Below are 23505 nucleotides of genomic sequence, written 5' to 3'. Positions count from 1 at the left end.
CCCAGCTACGAACATCGATGCCAACTTATTCACCTGGAGCCCCTCTCTTCACGTAGAGACACTGCGAAAGCGATGTTTATCGCTGACGTGATGTGTAACCATCAATTGTTACAAATGAACAAATATATGGGTGAGAAGAAATTTTGACTGAGATTTTCAAATGCTTGCTAACTGCCAAAGTGAAGAGGGTCGGTTCAGAACACTGTTTGCTCTGTTGGGTGCAATTTTGCGTGGTAGCAGCGTGAAGGCTTTCGTTGGTAGCTGGGACTCTAGCGCTACGACATACGAAACGAACGAGAATGCGGACGAGAGCTGAAATGAGAGACCGGGAAGCGAACAATGCGGAGCGGTGCCTTCTTGGTTTTCGGCAGTCAAAGTGAATAGTTCGCTAGCGATTTCCCTCCGAAAAATTATTGTGTTAATAGTTTTGTTGGCTGGAGAGCCGGCACTATTTCTGAAACCGGTTGCTTTGAGCTAAATTGGGAGAGTTCTACCGAGTCCACGCATCGTGCCATCCATCGGCCATTCCGGCGAACCACGCCATCAGTCGGCCGAACCCGCCTTCGGCAATTTGGAGGATTCCGTCATCCGTCAGCTCTTCAACCGGCCACGCCTTTCGTCGGCCGAACCATTCATCGGCAAACTCGGAAGTTCTGCATCGTGCCACCCGTCGGCCATTCCGGCGAACTACGCCATCTATGGACAAAAAAGCACAGTTTGATTGCTTTTTGTATTTTTTTATGGAAATTTTCTTATTTTTTATTGCTTTTTATTGATCATTTCGTGGAAAATTTTTATTTTGTTATGGAAAAAATATATTTATTTTGTGGAAAATTTTGTTATTTTTTATTGCTAATATTGATTTATTTATGGAAATTTTGTATTTTTTTTTTCGTGGAACATTTAATTTTTTTTATGGAAAATTCTTCTTTTATAATTGCAATTTTTGCTTTTAAAAGTGCTTATTTATTTTTGTTTTGTGGAAAATTTTTAATTGTTTATGGAAATTTTGTTTTATTTGTGGAAATTTTATATTTATTTATTGCTCATACCCTGATTTCTTTATTGGCAATTTTCTATTTTCTTATGGGAATTTTCTAATTGTTTAGGGGGAGTATTTATTTTAGTCATAGACCGTCCGACCATCCTGGAGCAGATCAATATCAACGTGCAGCCTCGTGCTCTGAGAAACCAGCAGATGTTAAGAGCACCATACCGTCGCACAAAATACGGAATGAATGGAGCAGTTTTAAATTATGATTCAACTGTGTTTCACCACTCTTCGATCATAACTTGTCAAGTCAAACACTACGCCGAAGATTACAATCCTTTTTCGCCAGGTAGTTTTAATTAGGCATCTAGATGTAACAATATCCAACACATCATAGATTTTAATTAGTTATATCTATCATTAATACTATCATTGGAGCCAAAGAAGCCTAAAGAATGTAAACGAATTGGAAAACACAAAAAGATCAAATAAAATTAATTGAAGTCAAAAAATGACCAACCGCTTCATTTCCTTTGTGCATAAAAAATTGTGGTCGAGTTTTTAAGGTTGTCGGCCGACGGCGTACAGTAACGGTTCCGCAGGATGAAGCAGATATCAAGTCAGATTTTTTATCACAATATTCAAACTATTATGTGGTTGCTGATAATGATTGTAGAAGCACTTTATTGAAAATAAATCGGTTCTTATTAAGACCACTATTATATTCGGAAGAAAGTAAAAGGTTGTAAAGTGGTACTGTAGCAAATTCATGGCATCCAGTGAAGTTTTCTCGCAAGACTTTGAGACTAAAATTTGATGGTGTCAGTATCGGCCCGAGCGTCGGCTGTTGGCTGTCGGCAAATGGTTGACAAGGATTCAATATGATTGCGTCGTCCACTAAAAGTGAAATTTGCTCGAAGTATTCTGAATTTGGTTTTGTTTCTATTAGTGATTGGAAATCCGTATTATTAAAAATAAATTAGACTATTGAAAATAATTGAAAATCTTCCGAATTTACTCGAAACATTCCTTAGCATTTCTCGGGGAATATTTCCAGGCTTTTAAGATATTTTTTTTTCCGAATTTCGAAGGGAAATTCTTCCGCGGTTTTGCTGGAAATTCGTGAAATTTTCGCGGAATCTTGTTTTCGAACTTCCGCGGGAGACTATTTCAATTTTTTTTGACAAAATTTCTTCATAAATCATAAATTCATAAATATGAGGAATTTCTCTCAATTGCCAAAGCAAACTTTCTTCAGTTTCCACTGGAATTGGTTTTAGTTTCCAACGGAAACCATTTAAACTTCCACAAGAAAATCTTCTAAATTTAGAACGGAAGATTTTTCCAAACTTCCACAGGACATTCATTCAATTTTCTATGTTGAATGTCTTCAAATTTGCACGGAAAATACTTCTGGTTTTTAACGGATTTTGTTTTTTTTAATTTCCTCTAGATTCCTTTCAAATGACCTTGGGAAATTCTCTAAATATCCATTACAAATTCGTATTAGCCTCAACGATAATTTCATTCATATAATTCTTCTTTCGAAAGGTATTCACCTGAATTCAAAATTCTACGAAATTCGATACTGAATTTCACACAGCACTTTTTGACCGTTGCGTTGACGTTATAATTGCGCTGCTACCGTGAATTTGCTTCCGTCTTAATTTAGTACAACTTTGAATACTTGCATCTCTTGACTTTTTTCATCTTACCACCATCTACATACATATTCTTCCGAGCGTTAAGCGCTCATGTTTTGATTATATCTTTGTAATACACTGAATAATAATTCCCTCCTTCTCACAGTTTCCGCATTTACATAATTTGCAGATGATGTGGTACCAGGATTCGTTCCTCCTACACCCGAACGATCGCCGAACAATGGACTCCAGAGGGGACAAGCACTATCTCACGATACGGAATGTGCGCCAGTCCGATTTTGGCAATTACAGGTAAGCTTCCGAAGCGTCACCATTTCCCAGCCAACTGCACGAGATTGCATTTTTATAATATTCCTCATTCCCATTTTACTCTCCCTGCTGCAAAGCTGTGTGGCGGAAAACACCCTCGGACGTGCCAAAAAATACATCGAAATGTCCGGCCGACCGGGCCCGGCCCAGTTCCACTCCCCGATGTACAGCCGCTACCGAGAAATGTACAACCTGACCTGGAGCGTCGAGTCATTTCCACCGATCGAGGAAATTCGATTACTTTACCGAAAGTTAATGGTGAGTGGTGTTATCATTCCGGTGCCATCGAATGGCTGTGCCTTTTCCCTTCTCGTTTTATTTTTTGGGTGACGACGACGAAATTACAACTCAACTTTGCTCGTAATTTATTCATGCTTTGTGTCAACAAAACTTTCATCTATCGCGCTTCAGTTGTTTCTCAAGGGGTTTCCCACGAAATTCTGCATTTTTAAGCAGAACCAATCCACAACTTGTGCCCCGTTCCGAAGAATTCTGAATGTAATTATCTTTGCCATAAGAGGCATACCGCAATCGTATCTTTCGAAGCGTGATTCTTGATGGGAATAAACTTTTCTAATTGCATCGAATGTCGTGGGGAAATTGACTGTGGTGTTTATCTTTGATGTGACAAGCGGTGCCATCGTTTTTTTCCTCGAAATTTCAGCAACATAAGACGGACAACAGTGAAGCGCGTATTGTTGTTGAATTATGCAAATGTTTGCTACAGCTTGAGAAATATTAAAACGCGAATTAAGTACAGACGTAAAAAGTTTTGAACATATTGTTCTTCCACATTTGGATATTGGATTTTTAGGATTACTCTTAATCAGAAAAATCAAGTTAAATAAAAGTTTTCTTGATTTGAATAATGATTCTACACCCAACCAGCGCAACGTTTATGATATTTTTTTACAATTCTATAAAAGAACACACCAAAATCTGTATGAGAAATAGACATGAGCAAAATGCATATATTTTAAGAGCTTACATTTGTGCAAGCTTTTCTTACAATTTTTCGCATATGGACAGTCCTTATATAGATTTTTGTAGGTTTCTATAAAAAAAAGTGAGGCAACTTAACATCCGCTAGCTGGGTGTATGACCCAAAAATACAGTCCAAACATTCTTATCGAACATTTTATTTATGTTAGAAAGAATCGTTAATTAGAGGATCAAGAACTATTCACATCTATTGTGTCTCATCTCCAACACGCAGCAAAACAAAACTATAATTATGAACCGTTCGAATTTATTTCTCATTCAATACCAACTTTTCCTTCTCTCCCGCCAAACCGGACACGCATGCCGCTTTTCCGATAAATATTTACCACCGCAGATGAACGAGTCTTATCAGCATCCGGGCAGATGGCACGACGTCATACTAAACCCGCCGTCGACCCGGGCCGAGTCCTACCGGCACATCATGACGTACACCATCCGGAATCTGGACCCCAATTCGGTGTACGAGACGATCGTTCAGGCGAAAAATCGATACGGCTGGAACGAGGTAAGTGCGAACGGACACACGGAGATTTGTGTTTTTGTCCTAACTAGATGCTACGAACAACGACGGGAAGGAAGGTGGCTTAGTACTTTTTGCTGCCGGGATGGGCTGATGACCGACGGCCCCGAGTGAGCCAGGGGGATAAGTTTTAATTTTCAATGAAATCATTTCCGACCCCGGTCTGTTCGCGCAAGTGTTTTGAATTTTAATCCTGCTTTTAATGTAGATGGCTTTTGGAGGTGTTTTTGTTTCGAAGGCAAGAAGAGTTTTCCAATAATGGTTGGGATAAAATGCAAGTTCCGAAATTGGATCATTCACTATTCATGTGGCTGTTATTGGTTGATTTCCATTGCATTACAGGCAGAAGCTTATTCATATACGACACAAATATCACTGAATAAGATGGATAAACCTAATTAAAACGTGGCCCCATCACTCCGCAGTTATTGTGAAAAAGTAAAAGAAAAAAGTAACTTTAATATGAAAAGCTCTGTGTTTCGAAATAAATTACGACATGGGGCATGAAATTATCAAAAATTATTGATTTTATGGAAGTCAAAACTAGGATCCTTTCTCGTAAGGGCGCCGAATTTCGCAACAGACCCCTAATTTCTTAGCCTAGCCAAAGTGGTCTACAATGGGTTTCTTTCCAGCCAGATGGTGGACCTCGGACGTGTGTAGACCCACGGGGTATCGATGATCATCCGGAGGAATTTTTCCTTTTTTTGATGATGCGTTTTGAATTGATTTCCATTTTTAGTGATGTGGGACTTTTGATGATGCGCAGGGAGGATGACAGCGAGCTTATTTTTTTCTGGACACCAAATCACAAAAATAAGCGATAAGATTTTTTTTATTGTTTTGGTGGAATGGACATACCTAGAAGCTATAGAATGAAATCAAGAATCAGTAACCCCATAAGCAAAAATGCCCACAATGTTGATTTAAGTGTACACTCAATCAATAATGTCCAATATCACACGTCTGTTTGCGACATATCAAACATCATGATTGTGAAAGACAAACAAAATATATAGAATTTCGAACGATTATGGACATATTATTTAGGTTCTGAAGATTTAAGGAAAATGGACAAATTTCGTTCAGCTCCAAAACCCTTGCGACGTACAAAATTTACGATTTTTTTTCATTTTATTTAATAAGCTCAGATGTGTATAACATTTCACGGAGCCACGATTCATTGTGATATATACGCTCAATATCATCTTGTTGTTAATTTAGTAAGAGAGGGACAGAGGCCAACGTACTCGTGGTGTCTCGAGGTTAAATATGCATTTTTTTTAAGAATCCATGAATGGGGCTTAGGATTCGGGATCAAGGAATTACAGCTGCTCATCCGGGCATTAACTTCACGATTTTGAAAGAAACATATGGAACTTAAATAGTTTTCCAGTACTTCTTCTTCTTCTTCTTCTTCTTATTGGCATTACATCCCCACACTGGGACGGAGCCGCCTCGCAGCTTAGTGTTCATTAAGCACTTCCACAGTTATTAACTGCGAGGTTTCTAAGCCAGGTTACCATTTTTGCATTCGTATATCATAAGGCTAGCACGATGATACTTTTATGCCCAGGGAAGTCGAGACAATTTCCAATCCGAAAATTGTCTAGACCGGCACCGGGAATCGAACCCAGCCACCCTCAGCATGGTCTTGCTTTGTAGCGACGCGTCTTACCGCACGGCTTTCCAGTACACATAGTGTAATAAGCCTTCCTATAAATCAGGCTTCTTCAAGGGGTTAAGGACAAAAAGTCGAAAGACAAGAGGTCGAAAGGACAAAAAAAAGAAAGACAAATGATCCAAAGTCAAAATGTCGAAGGGATAAATGGTCGACAAGGTCGAGAAAGACAAATGGTTGAAAAGAACAAAACGTCGAATGGGACAAAAGTTGGAGAAAGACAAAAAGTCGAAAAGAATACAAGTTTAAAAGGGACAAAAGGTCGAATTACACAAGAAACTGAAACCGAGAGAATATTAAATAACCCTATTCAAATGTATTTCATTTTCTTTTGGTTCCCCTCTGATATTACGAGTATTATATCTTTTTACCTATGGAAATATAGTCAGTTGATAAAAGCTATTCGTAGAGTGCATGCGTTTATTCTTTTCCCCGGGATTAAGAGAAATCACTTTAGGGAGGCCACATCTCTGTTGACAGGATCGATATAGCTGGTAGATAGGAAGTACGGAAGTTCAAGTTCACGTGAACGGGATCGACGTGGAATTTTCGAAAATAAGAAAAACGCGACCGGGCGGAAACGGAAAAGGTGCGGTAGTTATTTGATCATTTGGTGATGGTAAAGCGTGGAGCTGGGGTGACATTCCAGTTAGAATCCGGAACAAGAGCTATCGAAGAGGCGGAAAAGTATGCTGGTGAAGATTCCTTGACGGGAGCGGGCCATTTGGCATAAAGTCATTTGGCATAACGCCATTTGGCATAAGGTCATTTGGCATAAAGGCCATTTGGCATAACGGTCATTTGGCATAACGGACATTTGGCATAATTGTAACCAACGTCAAAAGTGAGGGTCATTTGGCATAACGGACATTTGGCATAATTTTTCTTTGCGTTCGCTAAATGGTGACTAAATGGTGCGGGAAACACCCCGGAATAGTAAATATAACACCCGTCGATAACAATATTAAAAAGACATTGTCCTCTCGTGGAAAGAATGCATTTGCAATGCAATGCAAAAGTAGGCGCATGCCCGGATTAGAGCAGTGGTGGATATAATCCCCTATTTAAAAGAACGCGTGTTGCCGGATCATGGCAATGAAGGATGTGATTCCTTCTTTAATAGTAGGTGCTTGCCCGGATTATGGCAATGAAGGATATGATCTCTTCTTTAAAACTAGGCGCTTGCCCGGATTAAGGTCATGGTGGATCCGATCCCTGCTTTAAAGGTAGGCGCTTGCATGGATTATGGTAATGGATGATGTGATCCCTTCTTTAAAATTAGGCGCTTGGCCGGATTATTATAATGGTGGATGTGATTCCTTCTTCAAAGTATGTGCTTGCTCGGATCATGGCAATGAAGGATATGAACATAATGGATGCGATCCCTTCTTAAAAAGTAGGCGGTTGTAAGGACTATGGCAATGGAGGATGTGATCCCTTCTTTGAAAGTAGGCGCTTGCATGGACTATGGAAATGGAGGATGTGATCCCTTCTTTAAAAGTAGGCGCTTGCCCGGATTATGACAATGGTGGATGTGATCCCTTCTTTGAAAGCAGGCGCTTGCATGGACTATGGAAATGGAGGATGTGATCCCTTCTTTAAAAGTAGGCGCTTGCCCGGATTATGACAATGGTGGATGTGATTCCTTATTTAAAAGAAGGCGCTTGCCCGGATTGAGGCAATGGTGGATGTGATTCCTTATTTAAAAGAAGGCGCTTGCCCAGATTGAGGCAATGGCGGATGTGATCCGCTCTTTAAAAGTAGGCGCTTGTCCGGATTATGACAATGGTGGATGTGATTCCTTCTTTAAAAGAAGGCGCTTGCCCGGATTGAGGCAATGGTGGATGTGATACCTTCTTTAAAAATAGGCGCTTGCACGAATTATGGCAATGGTAGATGTGACTCCTTCTTTATAAGTAGGCGCTTGTCGGGAATAAATCAATGGTTGATGTGATCTCTTCCCCGAAAAGCACAATTCAGATTGATTTGGTTGCAATAACTCATATGTGACTTGATTGGTTTTGGTAACTCGTCTACGACAAGTGTGTTGCTTGAGTTTTTAAAGTTAGGCGCTTAGCCGGATTAAGGCAATGGTGGATTTGATCTGGTCTTACGGCGCATGCTCGGATTGAAGCAATGGTGGGCGAACCCCTACTTTAAAAGTAGGCATGTGGCCGGGATAAGTCATTGATGGATGTGATCCCTCTCTCGGAAGTAATTCTGCCGTTTTGTTATTTCGTTCTCCCGGAAAATGCCTACCATCAATCTAAATTTATCAGAAAACAGCGTAGACCTATTATCTACGCTAAACATTACATGAAAGGGATATCGCTTTCACAGCTCGAAATTATGCCAAATGTCCGTTATGCCAAATGACCCACTCTTTTCTTACAGTTCAAAATTATGCCAAATGTCCGTTATGCCAAATGACCATTATGCCAAATGGCCTTTATGCCAAATGACCTTATGCCAAATGGCGTTATGCCAAATGAATTTATGCCAAATGACCCAGACCCTTCCTTGACAGTATACAAAATTAACGTTGGTGAAGAAATTACTGCTATAGAAGCTGCGGATATAGAGTGCGGTGGAACATTGACGGCCCGGAGCCAATTGTTGAACATTATGAACAAATATCGTCATTGTTTTTCGAAAACAATTAAAGAGCTTGGGGTGGCCAATGAGGTTTAGGGTCATTTGGTCGACTGCCGTTTGGCCGAATAGTTGAAATACGTTTCATTATGAAGAGAGAAGGAAGAAGCAATAAAGAAGAAGAAAGAAGGAACAAGGATAGAGGAGACGAAGAAGGAAGAATGGTGAAGGAAGAGGGAAGAGGGAAGAAGGAAGAAAGAAGAAGGAAGAAGGAAGAAGGAAGGGAGAAGATGGAAGATTGAAGAAGGAAGAAGAAAGAAGGAAGAAGGAAGGAAGGAGATGGAAGATGGAAGAAGGAAGAAGAAAGAAGGAAGAAGGAAGTAGGACTTAGGAAGAAGGAAGAAAGAGAAAGGTAGAATGAAGGAGGAAGAAACAAGAGGAAGAATCAAGAGGGAAGTTGGAAGAAGGAAGAAGGGATAAGGCAAAAGGAAGAAGGAATAAAAAGGAACGCAAAAAGAAGAAGAAATAAAGAAGAAGGCAGAAGGAAGAAAGAAGAAGGAAGAAGGGTGAAAGAAGAGGAAAGAGGGAAGAAGAAAGAAGAAAGAAGGAAAAAGGAAGAGGAAGAAGGAAGAGGAAGAAGGAAGAAGGAGGAAAGAAGAAGGAAAGAAGAAGGAAGAAGAAATAATGATAAATAAAGAAGGACGAAGGAATAAGGAATAATTAAGAAAAAAGAAGGAAGAAGGTAGAAGAAAGAATGAAGAATGAAGAAGGAAGAATAAAGAAGGAAGAAAGACGAAGGAAGAAGGTAGAAAAAAGAATGTAGAATTAAAAAGGAAGAATGAAGAAGGAAAAATGGCGAAGGAAGAAAGAAGAAGGAAGAAGAAAGAAGGAAGAAGGAAGGAGGAAGAAGCAAGAAGGAAGAATAAAGAAAGAAGAAAGAAGATAGAGGATGGTAAAAAGAAGAAAGAAAAAAAAGGAAGAAGAAAAAGGAAAAAGGAAGAAGGAAGAAAGAAGAAGAAAGAAAAATGAAGTAAAGAACTCGTAAACTGAGGTCAATTTTTTTAACTATTCGGCCAAATCGCCTGACACTGCCAATGATACCGAAATGAAGATAGTGCTGAAGAACTCGAATCCAGTTTATGTGAAACCGAGAAACCTCGAGTGGGGGGGGTAGCGTTGAGCGAAATTGTGGAAGATTTGATCGATGCTGGTATTATTGAAGAAACTGAATCACCGTATAACAGCCCAGTGGTGCTGGTCCCGAAGAAGGATAATCGTTTTCGAATGGCAGTAGACTATCGGCAGCTGAATGCAAAGGCAATTAAGGTCACTCCTGACAGAATCCAAGTTTCAAAGTGCTTGCGTTTCGGGGGCACACCACTCGATACGGAAGCAACGCACAACTTTCATTTTTATTTTTTCACGTATGCTGCGACGCAGCAAAGCTAAATCAACAAAAATGACAGTTGTCCACCGCCTCCGTATCTAGTGGTGTGCCCCCGAAAACGCGAGCACTTTGAAACTTGGATTTTGTCAGGAGTGACCTTAAGGACCGATTTCCGATGCCGGACATTGAAAGCTGTCTTAATAAGCTGGCAGGTGGAAGCCTCTTTATATCTGTGGATTTATTCAGCGGATACTACCAAATACCTCTGGCATCGGAGTCGCAGGATTGTACAGCCTTTTCTACGAAGGACGGCCATTTTCGTTTCCGGCGAATGCCGTTTGGTCTCGTTAGTGGATGTGCTGTTTCAACGTACGATCAATAAAATACTTAGCCATGTGCGGGACGACGTTGTGGTCGGTTACATTGAAGATCTGATTTTGGCTGGAAAAACTGAGCCGGAAGTATTGGAGAAGTTTGAACGACTGTTAGTGGTGCTCAAGAAATAGGCTTTGAGGTCAATCAAGCAGGGATCAAACCGGGTCCACTGAAGACAGAAGCTGTTGAAAAGTTCCCAACCCCCACCTTAGTTTTACAAGTCCAGCAATTTATTGGCCTTTCTGGGTTTTTTCGTAGATTCGTCAAGGATTACAGCATTATTGCAACGCCACTTCACCGGCTTTTGAAGAAAAATGCAGTTTTCGAGTGGAAGAAGGATCACCAAGAGGTTTTCGAAATGATTAAATCCATACTGACAGGCAGGCACTTTTGGCATTGTTTGATCCTAATCGTGACCTGGAATTGCATACTGATGCATCTGCGATGGGACTAGCAGCAGTGCTACTGATGAAGGTGGAGAAAGGACTCAAGCCACTGAGTTATTTCAGTAGAAAACCAATGAGGCTGAGGCCCGATATCATAGCTATGAGTTGGAGATGCTAGCGGTTGTTGCAGGGGTTGAACGGTTCCGGTACTACTTGCTGGGAAGGGAAATTTGTCATCAAAACGGATTGCAGCGCTGTGAAAGATGCGTACAAGACGAAGGACATTAATCATCGGGTGGCCAGATACTTCCTCAAGCTACTTGAGTATGATTTCGAGATAGAGTATCGTTCGGGAACGGCAATGGCTCATGTAGATTCATTGAGCCGAAAATCTGTTCCTCCAGAAGAAATGCAGTCGGTGGGCGAGGGGATATGGTTGCTCGAGATAAGCAACGGTGACGCCCTGGTTTCTATGCAACGTCGTGACCCAAAACTGGTGGAATCCAGAATCCGATGAGCAGAGGCAGGTTCAGCAGAATTACGAGCTGGAGAATCACCGGTTGTACCGAAAGCTAGATGGCAAAAGATGTTGGGTGGTTCCAGTGAATATTCGTTGGCGGTTGCTAAAGCATTCCCACGACGATTGTGGATATTTTGGAGAAGAGAAAGTGATTAAGATGTTGGAGCAAAATTTTTGGTTTCCTCGTATGCGGAAATACAAACAGAGCTATATAAAAGCTTGCCCGGGATGTGTGTTTGCCAAAGAAAAACATGGATGACCAGAGGGATTCTTATATCCCGTTCCCAAACACCCGGTTCCATTCCAAACTGTACATCTGGATCATTTAGGTCCGTTTCCACGTTCATCCCGAGGTAATGTACACCTATTAGTATTAATATGTGGATTCTCGAAGTTCGTTTTGGCGAAAAATGTTGAATCAACCAAAACAGCGCCAGTAATTGCCATGTTGAAGGACACAGTGGCGGTTTTCGGGTCACCGGCAAGGGTTATAACCGATAGGGGAACGGCGTTCACCAGTCATGCGTTTGGGGCAATGTGTGCTCATCTCGGAAGTCAGCTCGTGAAAGTAGCTGTGGGAACTCCTAGAGGAAACGGTCAGGTAGAGCGATCCAACAGAACAATTTTGAATTCACTAAGAGCGTTGGTAGAACAAAACGACCGCAAGTGGGATGAAACAAATAAGTAGCATCCAGTGGGCCATCAACAACAGCCCGAATGCTACAACTGAGCTTAGCCCGTCCCCATTATTACTGAGCTTCAAGCCGCGAGACATTCATCGAAACGAAATTGTGCTAGCCATACACGATGAGGACGACAACAGAATCAACGAGCCATAGTATACCATCTTGGGGATCTTGTTTTGGTTAGGAACGATCAATTTCAACCAGGAGGCAGTCACAAACTGGAAGCTCGTTTTAAAGGACCGTACGTTATTACGTACGCCTGTTTGCTCAACGATCGCTACCAAATGGAAAATTTGCCGGAGCGGAGTAAGCGTCGATTATCAACAGTTTACTCTGCTGATCGTATTGAACCGTGGTGCGAGTTACCAGATCTAGAATTGATAGAGGACACGCTAACCGGATCTGATGATGAACAAACGGTGGAATCGATGGAATCGGAGGACTACGAGTAACTTCACGGTGAGGACATCGAGTATAACTGGGTGTCCGAATGTAGAGAATATTAAACAACCCTATTAAAATGTGTTTCATTTTCTTTTGGTTCCCCTCTGCTATTACGAGTATTATACCTATTCACCTATTGAAATATAGTCAGTTGATAAAAGCTATTCGTAGAGTGTATGCGTTTATTCTTTTCGCCGGGATTAAGAGAAATAACTTTGGGGAGGCCACACAAGTCGGGTTTTGGGTTTCGGAGTTCGGGTTCGGAAAATTAGTACAATATCGGGATCGGGTCGGTACAGGTTTGTGATATAAAAACATATCGGGTCCGGGTCGGGTGCGGGTTTAAGGTAAAGGTAAATCAGGTACCAAATATTTTTCATAATTGTTTACGGTTATTTTAAGGCTTGTTTATTGTTTCGACCTACATCCTTTTCGATGTAAGGAGAAATATAAAATATTAAGTATAAGCTTTCCGGTAAAAGATTAGATCGTGTCCAGCTCGAGTTCGAATAATTGATTAATTTCGGATTCGGGTCGGGTACGGATTTATGAATGTAAAAATTGTCGGGTTCGGGTTGGGTTCGGGTCGGGTCCGGATCGGGTCCTGGTTTGAATGATTTTTTTTATAATTTCGCACTTCTCATTGCTTATTTCTCACGCCTTCATTCTCATTAAACATTTCTTACTTCTCATTTTTCACCTCACGCGGTGAGAAGTGAGATAATGAGTAAGAAGCAGGTTTGACAAAACTTCTCAAACCGCCTAGAATAAAATAAAATTATCATTAACAAAATGCTGCGTTCGCATCCTCACAAATGAGGGGAAGCGTAAATGAAGCAGAGGCTAAAACAAACATAATGAGGAAGAGCGAAGCAAAAATTCATGCGAGTGTGGCATCGGGTGTAAAAGTACTCATTAAGCCTCCGGAGCGACACTTTGTATGTAACAAAAATCGTAGAGGCTTTTTTGAGTGAGTAAGGGTGAGTGACGCACTACAAGAAAATGATAAACGTAAAGCTCGCTCTTGTGTTGAGACGCATAAGCTCGGGTTTTATGGTGCTCATTGTTGTAAGTTTTGCTGCTAATATCTGCTCCTAAGTGAGAAGAGCGAAGTTAGAAGGGAGATGCCTCTCTTCTCGTCCATAATTTCTTATTACTCATGTCTCACTCGTAGTAGAAAGTAAGAAGTAAAAATGGTGATTGAGGAATGAGAAGTAAAACTTCAAATACAATATTTAGCCAAATGACTTACTCAGCCGAATAACCTAGTCGGTCGAACGACGTATTTGAGCAAATAACCTTTTCAGCCAAGTGATCAGTTCGGCAAAATGACTTTCGGTCATATGGATATTTGGGCAAACGGCCCTTTTCCCAGAAAACGTACCTACTGACAGTTAATGATAAGAAGAGATCACTGTAAAAGATCATACTAAAGAATTGCGGCTCTGCAAAGTGTCATACACGACTGAGCGTGCCAAACAAACGAACAGGTTGAAAAATATAAAAAAATGCTCAAACACATTTGAGCATAACGGAGCAGAATATACTTCTGGAACTAAATATGTGTTTCATTCTTTTGAATTACCGTTTTCTTCGGCTTTTTTTGGTGAGGATGGACTCGTTTGTTTGTTTTCGTTTGTTTTTCACTGGCGGTTTCTCCACTTTGCTTTGGTTTTCTCCAGTTTCCCTTATTTGCCTTTTTTCTTTTGCGTACATCCTCTTGGAACCGTCTTTCCACAATTTTCTCCTGCCTTTCATATTCCACTATTCGTATATTATTCTATAATTGATTGTTTGAACAAGCAGAGAGAAATGGGGAGCGATAAATAAAATATAAGAAGTGACACGTCTCGAATTAACTTCTGGGTTTCTAACTTTTTGCTACTCATTTTCCAATCTCGTTTCTTACTTCTCACGTCTCACTTTTCATTTCTGACTTCTAACTTCTCATTTATCACTTTCCACAGTGAGAAGTAACAAGTGTACAATAAAGTGAGAAATTAGGCCTCTTACATCTCACTTATCATTTTCCACCCTTCTTATCTCTTATAGCTTTTTTTTAAACTTATTTTATTAGCTAATTATCTAATGCATGCATTAATCTCTTAGACTAGGTGTTCCGTGTTTTCTTAAACCTATCATCCTTATTTGCTATGTTACTTTTTAGTTATTATTAATACATTTCCATTGCTTCTGGCAGTTAGGATTTTTCCCATTGGCGTAACTAACGAAAAATTCTAGGGGGGGCTAACTTTTCAAAATTTTATTTTTTAACAGTCAAAACACAGAAAGTTGTCGTTTTCGCCCGACGCTGCACCCAAGTAATGCATATTGTTCAAAAGTTGGTCTACCAGTTTGCTATTTTAACTCATCTTCCGACGGCTTGGATATAACAAACGATATTTATCATTAGCTTCGACCTCATAAGAAGTCATAGGAGTTGTGTGAATTCGTTGAAATTTCATTTACCTCCCTTGAAATCTCAAAGTTTTGACGAACTTTACCAGACAAATACGAAGAAAGAAAGAGATACGATACGAACTCTGAATTTGGTAATGGATCGAATGGATTCTAATCATAATCCTTTCAGGAATGCGACGCACCTTTGTTAGAAAGCCAGATATTATTTGTATATGGTCGGGGTTCTGCTAAACCGCACCAAGCAGCTTTTTGACTGACTTGTGATATTTTTTGTTCGTAAAAGGAAAACGTAAATAATTTTATATCAATTCATACGTACGTTTGTTGTAGGATACTTTCAGTTATGGGGTTGATGGACCGGAGCCCTCTCTTTTTGACATTCGATGTTTTCGAAAACCAGGCGAGAATTATTCCAAGTTCAGAAACTTAATAAAGTGTAATCAACTTGCTGTAGTGTTTCGTAGAGATACAATGAAAAAAATCACTATCTGTAGCAAAAATTCTAGAGGGGGCTAATTGGATTCTAGGTGGGGCTATAGCCCCCCTGTAGTTACGCCAATGATTTTTCCTGTGGTTGAATTGAACCATGTAAGAATATCAATGTTTTTAACTTAAACTAAAATCTCTTATTTCTTATTTCGAGCTTTTCACAGTGACAAAGGGGTGGTTGGATTTAAGATTCATTTTCAAACACTTGTGAAAAGTGATGAATTTTAAAGTAGAGTTTTTTTCTTTGGAAATATTGTGGAAATTTTTCACTTTGTTTTTGAAATTTTCACTGATTTTTTTTGGAATTTAAAAAAAAAAATTATTTAATTTTATTTGTATTATCCAAGGATTTAATCCAAAAGAGAATGAAAAAGTCTCTCATGTATCATCTTGGCATTCATATATGATATGTGGCATACCGTGAGACACTTTTTTCGCAAGCTGTCATGATAAAGAACTGTTTCGGGAGGTTATGATGAATTTCTTTAAAAAAAAACTCCAAACGCGGTGAGCACTGTTTCTGATGATTCATTTCAACTTATTCCACACAGCTGTGCGGTTCCCAACACAAAATGAGAGAGAGCAAAGCGAGAATCATCACTTCTCTGTAGCCTCTGTATGCCTATCCAATTCCGTTTTTTCGCACTTGTATACAAGTTTGATAAATTTGTTATTATAGCTTGTTTTGATTCAGAACAGTTTTTGCCTTTCTTTTATCGTTGTTCGTTATCTATTGAGAGCGATTTCTGCAAACTCTGGAATTGTTCATAGTTAATTGTTTGGAAAATGTTCAAACAGGGAAAGAATCAGCTTGCTTCCTGATACTCATTTTTCACTTCTTACAGTGAGAAGTGAAAATAACAAGTGAGAAATAAGAAGTGATAAATGAAATGTCTTCTCATTTGGCACTTCTGATGAAAAAGTGAAAAGTCTGACGTCATTACTCACTTCGCACTACACACTTTTTAGAGTGTGAAGTGAGAAATGAAGAGTAATAATTGAGAAGTGGGACGTCTCACTTCGCAATTCTTACTTCTGATATATCATTTCTTAAATCTTTATTACCCTTACGGCCAATTCGGCCAAACGGTATTATCAGGCAAATAACATATGAATTTTTTGATTCAGTCATAAAATCGCTTTCAACAAGAAATTCTTTGCATTTCAATAAGAAAGTCTTCATATTTGCATTTGCATATTGCATTTGCATCTTTATAAGTAAGACGTCTTATTTCTCACTTATCATTTTTCGTTTGAATTCTCATTTCTCACTGTTGGACGTGAGAAGTAATTAGTGAGACGTGAATAGTCACAAAAAATAAGTAGAAAGTGAGAAAAGAGCAAAACGAGTCAGAAGCAAAAATTTGAAAAACGGGAAACGAGGGGTAATTCAGCCCAGGGCTGAAAACTTCTAAAACAAATAATATTTATATTATCGTATGATCTTTTATCCCTTATATAAATCATGTCCATATCTCATTTTGCTATTAAATCACGATTTGTTATTATTGAGCTATTTACGTCTGCTCGGGTAGTTTACATTGCTCATGTGTCTGGCCCCGTGATTACTTCAAGTCTATTACTATACATAGTATATAGTAAAATACAAGCATTCGTTGTACATATGACTAATATGGGGGTTCAACGTGATCAATTGTTTTAGAATTTAAAAAGAAAACGTATGTTAAGTCCAAGAGGTACTGGATGACTCAAAATGGGCCAGCATAATGTGCGGTAGTCAGGGTTTAACAAAATCAACTACATAATAGTATATCTTATTTTGCCACGCACAAATTTCAGGATGGTTAGTTTCCACGCTTAAAATTCTTAGAATCTTTGTTTTCAGTATTACTTGACGCAAGAGAGGGTTCAAACTCTGCGTTACATTGCATTTATACCCCGTAACTATTTTAATAGCAGTTTCAGGTAGTTTGGATCGAATTTGGAATTAAATTAAAATTAAATTAAGATTGAATTAGAATTTAAAAAAAGTTCAATTGAAATTAAGTAGGAATTAAGTTGGCATTAAATTAGAATTGAATTGGAATTGCGTTAAAGCTGGATTTGAGTGAAATTAGAATTAAAATGAAATTTAATTGAAAATGAATTTGTATTGAATTAAAGTTGAATTGGATTTAAATTAAAATTGGATCAGAGTTGAATTGAAGTCACTTTAAAGCTAAATTGGGATTGGTTTGGAATTAATTAATAATTATTAAATTATAATTAAATTATATTATATTGAAATTGAATTAAAGCTAAATTTATAAATGCTAGACATGTTGCTAATTCATTCAAGTTCTCGAATCTATCGGTAGATACTTCTGGTGGCTGTCAAGGCGGGGATAGGGACATCGCCCATGAGTGGCATGTGGGGCTGTGCTTTTTTTTGTTTTTTCAATTTCTTCATAAAAGTTATTTTTTTTAATAATTATAAAGTTCATCACTGGGCGGCTGCGCTCGAGGCATTTTCGAGGCAGTTAGGCTAGGATTGAGTTTTCATACTTATGAGAATATCTAAAATAATTTTATATTTTGATGAACAATAACAATGCCAATTTCCATTTTAATATCGATCTTTTAGTAGCATAAGTGATTAGCATTCGTAATATTATTTGTTTCCTCACTTCTCCTGCCTTATGGGTCATTTGCTATATATCGATTTGCGATAAAGTCGGAGGGATCAGACTGAAGCGAATGACGAACGAATGTAAAGAGAAGCAAATACCGAGAGGTGAGCCAGCCTAGGGCTGCAAGCCTCTTTAATAAAGAAATAAAAAAAGAAGCAAATACAAGCATCAGACAAGCGATCGAGGCTCGAGCAGAGAAGCGAAATATGTAGATTGCCTAAAACGATGAGTCGAATGGAAACAACGACGGCCCTTTGGACAAGAGGATGATAATCCAATCAGGACGCATTATCATCTCTCCAGCCTGCCCCCATTCTGTTTTATGTTTCCAAACTAAAGCCAACATGATTATACTAATTTCAAAATGATTATATAAAACTTATAAATAGTCTCAAAAGATTCTAAACTATAACGAACTCTATTATCGTACCGATTCCAAACTATCTGAACATCTATCATCTATATAAACCAATCGTTTCTATCTCTACAAACATATCTCCTCTAATAAATAGGTTCCATAGCAGTCGTCAGAGGCCAGGCAGCGGATGAAAAGGTTATAAGACCTTCTTTTGACCCCGGAACCACAAAGCTCGGTTTCGGAGGGAGACTAACAGCAAACCCCAGACTGCTGGTCCAGAGACAACGGCAGTCTTTGGAGTGGATGCTCAAGACCTCTTTACGGGCGTTGGGGAGTTTTGTGATCACGGGAACACGCAAAATAACTCACTGTCAGTCGGCACTTTACTGGGCTGCTCCGCTTCATACAACGGTTTTTCCTGGGTTTCCGCCGGTTGACAACGGGTTGGATCTGCGTCGATGTAAGCGGCATGAATGGGCGTTTCAGCGATCGTTGAATGAGGCCGCCGGGGAGAACTCCGGAACTTGCAGGGGACTTTACCGGGTTCGGGTGTTTTCCACCGAAGCTAGCAGGTAGGTGAAGTGGGAGGCTTGGACGGGCGGCGATTGATGAATGTAGCGTAAACTTGAATTTTTCGGCGGTATTCCGGAGAGGCCACGAGGAAGTCGGTCTGGGTGGGGTCACGTTTCCTGGACGGCGAAGATGGGCAGCGGCGATGGTGCCCGAAGAATGTTGATTCCCAATGAAATTGCTAAAAGCCGGGAACAACTGAGATGGCGTATTCTTGCAAACAGAATGGCGGCCAAGTGGAGAGTTGACGGGGTCGAAATCCGCGTGATTCAGTTGGTGATCTCGAAGGGTTATCGCAACGGTGGCGGTTCCGTGAAATGGCCCTCGGCGGCGTCGTAGGACGTATGATGGTGGCCGGGTGTATCAGCTAGAGGCTACGAAAGGGTTACGGAGTGACCACAACCCGGTACGCACAGCCCACTAATCACTGGAACCAGAGCTGTCTATACGGAAACGGCGAAGACTCTCTTCGGATCGAGTTGGCTACGATGGTTCCAATCAATCTTGCTCTTTAGCAAAACGTGCTAAAAACGTGTTTACTCGGGGAGGTATTGGTCACTTTCCTCTTTGATACCAATCGCTTTATCGCTTCATATCAACTGCCTCTCGGTGCGGTCAACAATATATTTTCCACCCAAAACCATCAATCGCTCTCTTCTTCCTTTCTCGCCTGCCACTGCCCCATTTCAGTGTAGTTCGACACCCACTCAGCACCTAGATAATTCATCGCACTGGTGCACCCCGCACATATATCGGCTGCCCAGGACCCATGCGCATCCAGTACAAATTGACAGTTAGAGATCCAAAATTGAATTTACAAAGTTTGTCCTTATTTTCCCGTAATCATGATTTGATTAAATACCAATTGTTACTCGCCGGTAACAATGTCCGTTGTGATAAAGGAACTATAACAAGCCGCGGATAACCTAGAATCAGTTTTTCACGAGTCGAGTTCACATTGATTTCATGAGTTCGATAAAGTAATCGTCACGTTGAAAATTTTAGCCAGCAGTGAGTGCAAACGTATTGCCTAATCAGTACATTCAAAGTTAATTGCCTATATGCCGGGTATTAAGCCACCCGGAGTGGAAATTAATTACTATGTCTGAAACTTGATTATGCATATGTACAACATGTGATAGATTTAGTTCGGAAAAGGTATTGAGGGTAACCGCCCTTCGGTGGGGTTTGATCCCACGACCCCAGTTCGCATGACAGGTGCTTTCCCTACTAAGCTACGAAGGACCTCCGTCGTCCACCGCAGCTTAGCGGGTACTGATGAAACCAAATTCCCAGCACCAGGTACCAGCCGATCTCTCGCAATACATTTTCAGAACTAACTCTCTCAAATGTATTTTTGTACACATCATGTCAACCAAGTAGGATGAGTATTTAGTATTGTCCGGCTCCTACACACTTGCTTCATCAGCAACGGCGCTCAATGAAGTAGGGTTGTGTGAGGTTGTGCCAGTTTGGTCGTCAGATCCCAACACGACCACACAAGCGAAGAGAGATCGCCACTCGAGATCAGTACATTCAAAGTTAATTGCCTATATGCCGGGTGCTTGTTTGCTAACATGTTTGCAGCAGGGGAGCTAGAGCAAGGGAGATTAGAACAATCCGCCACCGCCATCCGTATACTGAATGTCTGTAATAGAAACATATGCCAATCTTTTTCAGTAGCCACTTCCCAGTAATCACCACTTACCTTGTCCTGATAGTCCAGCGTTGCAGCTGCATCATAATTTTGCATGAAATTAGTTTTTTCATGCGATTTTTTTTAAATTTTTTCCTTCTGGTGCAGAAGACAGGTAAAATGACTGCTTTTCTTTTCAAACTTCTGGGAGGGTACGATTTACCCATTATTTTTTACCAGAAGTCATTCTCTATAATGGGGTGAAAATACTCTTTTTGTGTTGATAAAAATTTACCCATTATTTGACATATCGGTATTGATGCCAAAAATGGGTACATAAAATCCATTAAATGGGTATTTGCCAGCTTCCGTATACGTTCAATCGCCGTGAGAAGTTGAGTACTTTTATCTCGTTTTAAATACTAGAGTCTGACAATATTTCTCGCTTAACTTTTCAAAAGGACCTAAGTAACATTTTTTTCATGAATTAATTGAGTGCTGCAATCAAAAGCTTTCATGCTGTTCTGTTGATTGCGCTATTCAAATTAATTCATGAGATTTCTCGCTTAACTTTTCTTGATTTCTCGCTTAACTTTTCAAAAGGACCTAAGTTGAATTTTTTTCATGAATTAATTTGAGTGCTGCAATCAAAAGCTTTCATGCTGTTCTGTTGATTTTTTTCATGATTTTTTTATTTACGGCTAAGGAAGGGTCAAAATCTCTCTGTAGGTGGATTATTCTGGGTTTTTACATACTTACTTACTAGTAACTTACTAGTAAAAGTGGCGCCAAACAGAAAAGTGCACCAAAAAGTTTCTGCGAGCCGGGTCAATTCAAATTTTCCGCCCTACCTCATACAAGACAGGGCAAACGAATTGTGGTGACAAATAGATTCTATGCTGAGGGCTAATGTGAAAACAAAACGGAATATCGTTAACTCCTTACATGTGTCCGAAACGTCGGATGAAAACATAAAAACCCGTTTTTGATCCCAAAAGACTGAAAGCCAAAACCTCAAACGTCGCCATCTTAGTCGAATCAATTAAGAAAGTTATTATGATATATTGTCTTATGTAAGGTGAATTAAAAGCAATTACATATCTCGACAAAACTCTCTACATACCAAAAATTGAGCTGCAATTTTCTTCACATATTTCTCTACGTATCTAATATTCACATTTTTTTCACCCTGTCAGGTCAGCGACATATTCCAGTTCTACACACTTAGCAGTGACATGCCGGAAGAGGACGTCGAACAGACGCTGGGATCGACCGCATTCGGGAACCCGTTCGGGTGGGCCAACGCAGTCCAGTCGAATTGCCGCGCCAGTTGGATGCTTTTGTTCAGCATTTCACTCTTGCTGGCACTCATGACGTGTTCGTCAGATCTTTAAGCACGAATAACAGGTCCTATTATGTTTAGTTTTTGGTGACGCAATTTGTTTTCACTTTAGCATGGTAAGGCTTAAGCTTAATGAGATTTAAAAGATGGAAAACTGATTTAGAATGGATATGTCCCTCAACAGTGATGGTGATGCAACAAAAGTGAAATAATATTGATAAAAATTTAAAGCCCTATTTGAAGCACGACTTTAAGACTTGATAGAGAAGATGATGAGAATAAACATTCCAAAAGATGCTATATTAGGATTACGAGGTAACAAATTGTGACTAATTTCTTTTGTAAGATAGATTTTCTTTTTATCAATAATACTCTGAAGAAGATTAATAACAAATAAATAAAAAAGAAACATTCTGAAATGAAAAGATACAAAATGTAAGTGTAAACTAGTTGTAAGTATGTGTCCTAGAGCAAGCAAGCTAGAGAGTCAAATGACCATCGATTAGTTGGAATCATCCATTGTGAATAATGTGGAATCGCAGGCAACGTCATACCCATTTTTTAAATAAAACTAATTTTAAAACCTGAATTCGCCACAGCATTGTATTCGTTAATAGAGAAATAAGCCATTTGTGTCTAAACACTTATTCAAGCATCGTTAATTTGATACGAGTTAATCCTCCGTCATGAAATGTAGGAGAAGACAGTCAACAGTGAGGCAATTCTTATTGAATATTTTCTTTTAAGTTTCTCATTTTGATTTCAAAATAAATGCTTTACTCTGGGAATAGCTATTTAGACTTATTTGCAGTTAATTTCGACATTTTTAGGCTTGGTAACATCTCCCTACCCGACACGGGATTACCTTGATGAATGCGGGTAATCTGAAAGCGATCAGATGACCTTTTGACCGCGTTTTGCTGCAGGCTATCCCATGTCGCACGACAAAGCAAGCACCATGAATCCAATTCCACATAAATTAATTACAATTTGCTTAATTGACAATATGTGCTGGATTTGCCGTGTGTGAGCGGAACGAGTTTTCGACTTTTTAATTAGTATACACCGGATGGCAGTGGGAGGAGGCACCTGTCTCGTAAACGGATTACAGCGGTCGAGTGTGGGAGCCCGGAGTTATACGGAATATGACAACGGCAGGGCACCCATCCCGGGGCAACTTCATCGGCCAGAAAGCGTCACGAGAGGATACATACAATGGGCCGGGCCCAAATTGGATTTTGGTCCTCCCCGGTGGGGTAAGTGATTTAATGTACTTTTATGTAGAATTTATGTCACAGCTGCAGGGAGTAATTATCGTGGTGGCTGTTTGACTTGTGATGATTTTGCTCTGTTCAAGGCATCTATAGATGTTTGTTACTTATTGAGGTGGGGTGGCGGTCGTTCAATTCTATAAAAAAAAACAGAGGCAGAATGGGATGTCATTAAATGATAGTCGCTCGGAAATGCGATGACAATTTATTTGATTGATGAACCTCAATACC

At 39.8% G+C, this 23505-nt stretch overlaps 1 protein-coding gene across 2 annotated transcripts in view; it reads left to right on the top strand.

Annotated features, from left to right (window-relative positions):
* LOC134227028 (protein amalgam-like) overlaps positions 1 to 22592 on the top strand; it is a 278865-nt gene extending 256273 nt beyond the window's left edge. The window contains exons 8-11 of one of the 2 annotated variants that reach the window (XM_062708213.1): positions 2825 to 2946; positions 3042 to 3222; positions 4301 to 4471; positions 21858 to 22592. In XM_062708213.1, coding sequence (XP_062564197.1) covers positions 2825 to 2946; positions 3042 to 3222; positions 4301 to 4471; positions 21858 to 22055 — 672 coding nt within the window. In that variant the 3' untranslated portion in view covers positions 22056 to 22592. Of the gene's footprint in view, positions 1 to 2800; positions 2947 to 3041; positions 3223 to 4300; positions 4472 to 21857 lie in introns of both variants that reach the window. The other variant, XM_062708212.1, reaches the window with a different exon arrangement.
* Positions 22593 to 23505: the final 913 nt, after the last annotated feature.

Source organism: Armigeres subalbatus, chromosome 3 (assembly GCF_024139115.2).
Source record: "Armigeres subalbatus isolate Guangzhou_Male chromosome 3, GZ_Asu_2, whole genome shotgun sequence".
In the NCBI taxonomy this organism is placed as follows: Eukaryota; Metazoa; Arthropoda; class Insecta; order Diptera; family Culicidae; genus Armigeres; species Armigeres subalbatus.
Note: the sequence above shows the minus strand (reverse complement) of the source record. Positions and strands in the feature narration are given on the sequence as shown.